This window comes from Colletotrichum acutatum, assembly GCF_030867785.1.
Source record: "Colletotrichum acutatum strain CBS 112980 chromosome Unknown BDZ83scaffold_63, whole genome shotgun sequence".
NCBI lineage: Eukaryota > Fungi > Ascomycota > Sordariomycetes > Glomerellales > Glomerellaceae > Colletotrichum > Colletotrichum acutatum.
In genome coordinates, this window is record NW_026849057.1 from 219,559 (window position 1) to 228,508 (window position 8,950).

The 8,950-nt window shown below is 54.5% G+C and overlaps 2 protein-coding genes across 2 annotated transcripts; one reads left to right on the top strand and one right to left on the bottom strand.

Moving 5' to 3' along the window:
• Positions 1-147: 147 nt before the first annotated feature.
• BDZ83DRAFT_626002 (uncharacterized protein) lies at positions 148-3,452 on the bottom strand. Its single transcript, XM_060508528.1, has 10 exons — positions 3,233-3,452; positions 3,125-3,159; positions 2,998-3,052; positions 2,624-2,877; positions 2,532-2,547; positions 2,268-2,480; positions 1,736-2,202; positions 1,154-1,638; positions 711-1,074; positions 148-633 (listed from the first exon to the last, which is right to left on the bottom strand). Exons 1-10 carry the CDS (start codon positions 3,324-3,326, stop codon positions 397-399), a joined length of 2,220 nt encoding a protein of 739 aa, XP_060363669.1. The 5' UTR covers positions 3,327-3,452; the 3' UTR covers positions 148-396.
• A 210-nt stretch (positions 3,453-3,662) lies between these two features.
• Positions 3,663-7,031, top strand: BDZ83DRAFT_731825 (ABC-2 type transporter-domain-containing protein). The gene is made up of 7 exons (XM_060512878.1): positions 3,663-4,734; positions 4,809-5,057; positions 5,113-5,315; positions 5,376-5,719; positions 5,777-6,020; positions 6,088-6,674; positions 6,730-7,031. The coding sequence occupies exons 1-7, from the start codon at positions 4,122-4,124 to the stop codon at positions 6,998-7,000; spliced, it is 2,511 nt and encodes an 836-aa protein (XP_060363670.1). The 5' UTR covers positions 3,663-4,121; the 3' UTR covers positions 7,001-7,031.
• Positions 7,032-8,950: the final 1,919 nt, after the last annotated feature.

The following is an 8,950-nucleotide window of genomic DNA, read 5'->3' on the forward strand; positions in this document are numbered from 1 at the left end:
ATCCACCAAACGGACTTTGGAGGAGACGCTAGGCTGCATTGGACCGTCCGAGACCCGGCTGATCCTTGCAGCGGACCGGAGCGAAGCCCGGGATCCCGGAGCTCACTGCCACCGAAGAACAAGTCATCTCCCACCCACCCACCCACACACACACACGCCGTCTTACCTGCTTTTCCATCCTGGAGGGATGGTCCAGCGAACGTTCGATTTTGTTCTTCATAAGCATTTCGTCATTATGCCTAGCAACGATGTCGACTGCCGGACGTAGCAACTAAGGTATCTGCTAGTATCCGTTGGGGGCACGCATTATTATAGCTCCAAAAATAAGGTTATGTCACGCTGCATGCGGTCTGGTAAACGGACGGAAATTAAGAATTGGACCCCGTCCGCATCATCTCACTTCTCCATGCTCTGGACGGTCCCCCCATGCTGCTGTGGTAGCAGATCGTACTCCTGCGTCATACCCTGGTAAAACATAGGGTCCAGATCGGGCAGGAAATAATTAAAGATTCCCATCACGTCGGTTCCCATAAGCGCGCTGGGAGATACCTGGCCCATCCCGCTGTCGAACGCAAAGTCGGTGTATCCTGGTTGCTGCATCGGACCAGACATCATGGCCTCCCTCGGCATAGTCTTCAACACAAACGATTATTAGCCACGCCTTTTGTTCCTCGTGGATGATGGCAGAACCTGAAAGACTAAAAACTTACATCGGAAAGGTCTAGAGACATTTGTGTTGGCCCAGCCGCTTGTTTGCTATTCCCGGCATCGAGCTCTGCCGATTGCGGTACCATTTGCATCGCGGAAGCATTCGTGGGTGCGTGTGGTCTCGCAGGATTTGTCAACCCAGCCTCGGCATGCTGAATCTCGTTGACATAGTCCCGCGCAATCTTGGCGAACTCGGCTATCAAAGAACCGGGCACGGTGCCGCCGCTAGCATATTCGATCCGGCTGAAGTGACCAGCAACCATGTCGAGCAGGGCCAGGTTGGTACCTGTATCTGGCTGCCGAGGATCATGAATGACTAGGTCAAATAAGACGAAAAGTGCTGTAATGGGGATTCCCGCAAGGACCCTTAGGGGCTGTTAGCACTGATCTGATGATAACGGCCAGGCAGGGAAACCGAGTAGTGCGAAGTTCGCTCCCTACTCACCATGTGACTGTGTATGGCTCAACCTCAATCATCGTAGTCAACTCCAAAATGGCCCTCGATGCATTCAAAATGGTCTTCATCTTGTCGTCCTTTGTCGCCGTCACCGCCGACGTCTCAGGAACAGGCAGATAACACAGCGTAGTTCTCGCGAGAGTCAGTAGCATGCTGTAGTAGAGATAATGGAGGATGAGGGCCAGCGATCGCGCATTGGGACCAGATACAGTCTGAGGGCGTAAAATCCCGCCCGGGCGGAAGCCATTGTCAGGCAGAGATGCTCTCCACTCCTCGAGTTCACCATTCAGTTGATCAATCACGTCGAGGTAATATGAGTCGGAATTACCCGACACGCCGACCGAGAAGAGCGATGTATATGCTCGAGAAAGGAGGCGAGCGAAGCGCACTAGGTGCAGGAACCAGCTAAAGTCTCCCGATGTTGCTTCGGGAACGACGGGAATGGGACAGGATATGTCACTATCGACGAATCCCTTGTCGGTGTTAGTAGTGCAGAGCAAGTAAAGAGAAGTGTGCATCCGCTGAAGAATGACATTATCGTGGTGAAGAAAAGGGAATTCGGGTACTTACGGAACTTCTCCCGAAATGGAAGCTGGTGATTTTCTCAACCGCATAGAGAATCCAGAAGGACTTCTGATAAGCGTGAGCCGTTGGACCAGTAAAGCTATGACTGGACATCATCTGAGCCCGTCTTGCCGCCTCTGACATGATAACAGGTTCGACAGCCAAGCCCGAGATCCCTAAGCCATAGACAGACATCGCCGTCAATGCCTGCAAGGTGGTGAGAGAATCGGGAAGCAGCAGGAGCTCCGAGAAGCCACTCAAGCTGACAGAGAACAGCCGCCACGACTCGCCCTTACCAGGCTCGAATGTCCCGCCATCAGCATACTGGGACCCTAAAGCAAGGACGCTATGGTAGAGACAACACCACGGCTTGCTGCGTTCGAGGAGATTGGGGAAGTTGGGACTTGACACTGTAGTCTCGAAAGTCGTGCGGTCAAGGAACGGGAACATGGGGTGCACTCGCTCAAAGTAGACTGGCCATGCTTAGCTTTCACCACATTCAATAGGGGTTACAGAAGGGAGCATGGCAAATAATTACGGCGGATGTACAAGGCGGCACGCGCTCTGTCGGTACACATGTCGGGAGGTTGCGTCCTTCGGGAATTCGTAGTTGTCGGGTCGGTGCGACGAAGCCGTCCATTGACAATGACGGAAATTCGTCCAACGAGCTCGTTCACCTTTTGGTTTTGGAGGCGCGTCGATAGAGACAGTAGCCTATTGTCGGAGAAGAACGTGAGGCTGTTCCGGCCCCCTTGATCTGTTAGTACGTGCAGGCCACTGAGGGCATGTGGCGCTTCAATACCAAAAATGCCATTGCGCTGTGGGATCTCTGTCAGCTTATAGTTCACTCACAACTGGGCACAATTACTGAGAATATTGACTGGTAGCGCTTACTGGTACAAACATGGTTTCCTCCTGGCCTCTTCCAGTGCCTGACGTCTTTGGTCTCTGTGCTCGTGCTAGGACGCGATCGACGTGGAGTTCTTGGATGCGGTGGGGAGGCGATTTTGGCGACGTGCGATCCGGGAGAACTAATGGTTTGGTCTCTCCATCTGATGTTGACAGGTCCAGCACGGCTTTGGCGTCTGGGAGACTGGGTGGTCGATTACTCGACGGTGAGTAATTTGTTGGAAGAAGCTGTCCGGCAACTAATAGTTTACTTAGTACTTTGGAATCCTCTGCCACAGAAAACCGTCCGGAGTTGTTGTGCTTGCTCCTCAAAAAGAGTGTAAACGTCGTATGGCGGGCGTTTGGTTGCCAGTGCTTACCGTTGCGCCTGTGGGCTAGCCTTTTTACACTGAAGCGACAATCTTCTTTCCGACGCTTCCAGGTTTAAAGATTGTGAGCAAACAGGCATGTCTTGTCAGGGAAGAGAGTTCAGTTGGTTTCACTCACGATACAATTCGCGCAAGGTCCAGGCGGACCGTTACCTGTTGATAAAAGCAACTCGTCAGTTCGTGATTGAGGTAAAGGAATGGCAATGAGCTCTCCCGAGTCACGTACTAGGACATCGGACTTTGCGTGACTTGCAAGCATCGCACGACTTGTGGGTTCGGGATCCAGCACTGGGACTGGGCGCGGGCTTATCAGCAGTCATCGTCTCGGCTCGCAGAGGATGAGGTGAAAATGCAGGCTGAGAAGCCAAACAACACCGAGAAACGGAGACGAGTAGGTCGGAGACGAGGTCTGTAAGTATGCGAGGATGTGGTTCGCAAGGGGACGGGGGACCAAGACAATTCAGCTCATGTAGAAAGGAGCTCGGCTCCTTTTTTGCCTTTGAGGAGAGTGGAGACTTGGAGAAGTTCGACCGCCATGTGGGTGCAGAGCCTCGGCGCCGAGATCCCGGATCGGGTAACTTTACACACGCATCGGGCCACTTCACAACACCGCCATCCCGGGATCTGCGATCAGGATCTTTGCGGCGCGTGTGGGTGCTTTCTCGTCAACATCGTCGATATATCTTGCGTTAGGTTCCCCTCTCGGCGCCGACTTGATTTATACGGCTGCTCTACATCAGCAAAGCCGCACAATATGCAGTCAAAACATGGACATTGGACCATCAGGCTCGGCTCGCGAGCTGTCAGTTTCGGCAGAGTGACGTGAAGCTAGTGATCTGGACCCTGCTTTTCGGGTTTTCCCTGCCCATGTCGACCCGTTGATAGTAAGTATTGACGTTGGAAATGCGTAGCTGTGTTGTTGTTTTCACATGTCTGCCTTGTGCTGACCGTGAAAACTTATTTTTAACGAGGTGGGCGCCTCGTTTGGGAAGCTTGTCAAGATATAACTTGCCAATGATCCCCGTTGGGTGACATTGCTTGAGCCTCCTCTCTTCTGCGATCTTCAGGTTCTTTCTCATCTGCACGTTGCGCAGTCATCAAATCGAAATCACAAGATGCATCGCCCGCAGGGTGACAGCGGCAACGTCATGTCCAAGCCGTCGGATGACACCTTGCACGCCAAAGCCATTCAGGAACACGACCACCAGCGGAATGACATGGACATTGAAGCCAATGATGCCCACGTCAATGAGCTCGTCAGGCCTTACAGTCTCGATCTTATCCGTTCAGCGTCAAGACTTGACTCTGGTATTAACCCGTTCCTATCGGACCACCCTGCCCTGGACCCAAGCTGTCGCGAAGAGTTCAACGCCAAGAAATGGGCCCGAGCCCTTCTACAGCACTCATATCACCATCCCGAGGACTACCCAAGACTCGAAGCTGGAGTGGGGTATCGCAACCTGAGTGTTCATGGGTACGGCACCGACACGGACTACCAGAAGGATGTTCTTAACGTCCTCTGGCAAGCACCAATGATGATCAAGCAAGCTCTCAGCAACCGTCGCCGAAAAATTGAGATCTTGAAAGAGTTTGACGGAATCATCAAGAGTGGTGAGATGCTCTTGGTTCTGGGCCGTCCCGGTAGTGGTGTTTCTACCTTGCTCAAGACGATCGCCGGTGAGACCCAGGGTCTTCATCTGGGGGATCACTCACACTTCAGTTACCAAGGTCAGTGACAACGGGCTAGGGGTATTATCCATTAGACCTCCACGAAAGCTGACTGTGATATGCATCATAAACAGGCATTCCGATGGAAACTATGCACAAACGATTCCGCGGTGAAGTTATCTACCAGGCCGAAACTGATATCCACTTCCCTCACCTCACGGTTGGGCAGACGCTTCTTTTCGCCTCACTGGCAAGAACGCCAAAGAACCGACTCCCTGGCGTCAGCAGGCAGAGATATGCTGAGCACTTGCGTGACGTCGTGATGGCAGTCTTTGGTATCTCCCACACTATCAACACAAAGGTCGGAAACGATTTCGTCCGTGGTGAGTGGCCCAAGCCTTTGACAGCTTTGGGGCAACCTCCACTAAATCTTCACAGGTGTCAGCGGAGGCGAGCGCAAGCGCGTCAGTATCGCGGAGGTTACGCTCAGCCAAAGCCCTATTCAGTGCTGGGATAACAGCACTCGCGGTTTGGATAGTGCTACTGCGTTAGAGTTTGCTCGGACTCTGCGGTTGTCTACTGACATGGCCAAGACTTCGGCCATTGTGGCCATATATCAGGCTTCGCAGCCGGCGTATGATGTCAGTATCTCCATCACGAACCTGCCGTGGATCATTGTTAACTCAGGTAAACTTGTCTAGGTATTCGATAAGGTCGCGGTCCTCTACGAAGGTCGACAGATTTACTTTGGCTCCACGGCGCTGGCAAAGCAATACTTCGTCGACATGGGCTACCGCTGCCCCGACCGCCAAACTACCGCTGATTTCCTCACTTCCCTCACGAACCCCGCAGAACGAGTGGTTCGAGAAGGATTCGAGAATAGAGTTCCCAGAACGCCAGACGAGTTTGCAACTGTGTGGAAAGGAAGTGATGTCAGGGCACGTCTAATGGAAGAGATATTTGCCTTTGAAGAGGAACATCCCCTCGATGGCTCAGGGGTTGACAAGTTTGTCGCAACGCGCCAGGCTCACAAAGCATCTCTTGTGTAAGTGGTGGTGGAGGCAGGAGATCGTGGCATAATCGCCTGCTAACAGTTGAGAAGGACTCCGCAATCACCTTACACCATTTCCATGCCCATGCAAATCTGGCTCTGCATGACGCGTGGGTACCAGCGTCTCTTGGGAGACTGGCTCTTCTTCGTTGTCACTGTTGGTGGCAACTTGATCATCTCTTTAGTTCTTGGAAGTATCTTCTTCGACCTGCCCTCTGACGCATCGAGTATGAACTCTCGTTGCATTCTGTTGTTCTTTGCGATTTTGTTCAACGGTCTCAGCAGTGCTCTTGAGGTATGTTTCGGATTCTTCTTGCACTAGCCCCACGACGAGAAAGATTTACTGATATAGCGATGATCAGATCCTCACGCTGTACGTCCAGAGACCCATTGTCGAAAAGCACGCTCGCTATGCTCTGTATCATCCCGCCTCCGAAGCAATCTCTTCCACAATTTGCGATCTTCCTAGCAAGATTTTATCGACATTGGCCTTCAATATTCCTCTCTACTTCATGGCAAAGCTCCGCCAAGAGGCCGATGCCTTTTTCATCTTCCTCCTCTTCGGCTTCACCACCACACTTTCTATGTCCATGATCATCAGAACCATTGGCCAGACGTCCCGTACCATCCATCAAGCCTTGACGCCAGCCGCGATCTTCATCTTATCGCTCGTCATCTACACTGGCTTCATCCTCCCGACCCGCGACATGAAGGGCTGGCTCCGCTGGATCAATTACATCAACCCCATCGCCTACGCTTTCGAGAGTCTGGTCGCCAATGAGTTCAATGGTCGGCAGTTCCCGTGTCCCTCATTTGTTCCGGCCTACCCGAACGCTGCGCCAAACGAGAGGACGTGTTCGGTCGCTGGTGCTGCACCAGGCGCAGACTTTGTTGACGGTGACTTCTACATGAATGCCACTTTCAGCTACTACAAGTCTCACATTTGGAGGTATATATTGGTTTTGTGGAATTTCCTCCGCAAACAGTTCTAACGCGTCACTCAGGAACTTCGGCATTCTGATTGCCTTCATCGTCTTCTTCATGTGCGTTTACTTGCTCGTGGCGGAGTACATCACCGCAGACCGCTCTAAGGGCGAAGTGTTGATCTTCCGGCGCGGTCACTCGGCCCCAGCACTATCGAAGAACTCATCCGACGAAGAGACTGGCCAACCTGAACGCGTTTACCAACATGAGAAGTCCGATGGACATGCTGCTCAGTCGGCAACTTCCCTCTCGCCTAATTTTTCTTGGCATCTGCTGTTAGTGAATGAGTGAGCCTACCACCAAATTACTAACAGCCGAAAACTCTTCACCTCCCCTTGCCGGAGCCCGCATCCGCGATGGCCTCACAGCCGCCGTCGGGCACCGGACTGATGTCGGCCGACCAAGCCGACCCCGAACCAGGCTCCGGGACACCTCCGGAGCCGAACCCCACCTCAAGAGCTAAGCGACGCCGCGACGCCGAGGCACAGCCGACCCGGCCCAGCCTAACGGGAAGCCAGCTTGATGCCACCACCGACGCCCCTACCTCGGCCGAGGGGCCCGCAGCCTCTACCGCATCTGCTCCGAGCGGATCTGCCACAGGGTCCGTCTTGACAGCCCTTGCAGAAGAAGCTAGACAGTACGAGGCACGGAAAGACGTCTTTCTGACCATTGCACGGTCCGTCGACAGCGTTGTCGCCAGCTTTGACGGTTCTAGAAAGCAGATCGCGAAAGAAGCCACTGCCTATGTCATTCAAACCCTCAAGAGACTGATCAATCACGAGACAAGCCCAATAGCGGCCCGGAGTTGGGCGGCTGTCGTCGCACCGATGGCGGGCAACACCACTGCGGCGACCCGGAGCGGCCAGAGCTGCCAGAGCTCTGCCCGCCCGAAGGCCACACTCCCCGCCGAGGATCAGCCGCAGGCGCAGCCGAAGGAGGACCTCCGCATCTTTGCCCGCGTCCCGGAAGAAAGCTTAGCGGCCGCTCGGAAGATCGCACCGTTCGCCGTACGACAGATCGTCTGTAAGGCCGTTGGCCTGGGGCTAGCGGACCTTCCCCACGTCTACCATATCAGCACAGGTTACTCTCTGAAGCCGCGAAACAAGCAAATACAGGAAAGACTACTTACAAGTAAGGCAAAGCTGGCGGAATGCCTCGGCGCCCACCAAGTCGAGACGCCTATCAAGTGGCACACATACGTTGTGCCGCGATGCCCAACAAAACTACACAGCATTGGCGGGGACGTCCTGGACCCAGCCACACTCGTTGAAGATGAGGTCTTCGCACAGACAGGACAGAAGCCTGTCCTTGCTCGACCGTCCCGCCTTGGGCCCAACCCAGTCACGAACGAAATATCTTGGCTCATATCATTCACATCAGAGGTCACGCCCTTCAGGCTCTTCAACCAAAGCGGCAGATCTCTGCCCATCAAAAAACGAAGGACGCTCATCCGACATGACCCCGGCTGCCAGGGCTACCACGCCAACCGGTTCTGCGGACGACGACCGACTTGCAGCAACTGCGGAAGACCTTCCGACTCACACGAAACGGGACCTTGCATGGCCAGGCCCCAGTGTCCCAACTGCTGCGGCCCCTTCCAAGCCGGCCACACAGACTGCCCAGCGAGGCCCTCGGTCGTAAACGGCGTCGTCTCCCTTCCCGGTCGAAAGGAGCGGGCTCGGATCCGGAAGGCCGGCCAGAAAGCATCGGACACTCTGTACAAGGCTACTCGATCCGACAGTAGCCAGGAGGCGGCAGGCGTCCCTACCTCCACCAGCCAGAACCAGCAACCCGGCGCCAAGCGCGCGCGCACGAGAACGCCCTCCGCAAGCTCGATCGTTTGCCTCGGTGACGGAAGCACTGACAGCAGCAGCATGGATGAAGACGAGGCGGACGAAGGCGAAGGCGAAGACTCCCCCGACAACACCTCCATCGACCGTCCCGTGCTACCCATGCCAAGCAGGAGCCAACGGGCAGCACAGAAGCCAAACTACAACGTCGCGAATGCCTACACCCACCTCGAACTCGACTCGGAGACGTAAGCCGAGAGCGGCGACCCCACGGATGCTACGCGTTGCGCAGGGCAACGTCGGAAAGATCTCCCCGGCGCACACGGCTTTCCTGCAGCTCTGCTGGGAGGCTCAGATAGATGTGGTCCTCGTCCAGGAACCCTGGACGGGCTGGAAGGACGGAAACGTGCAACTGAACACGCACCCGGGTTTCGACTCTTTCGTCCCGGTC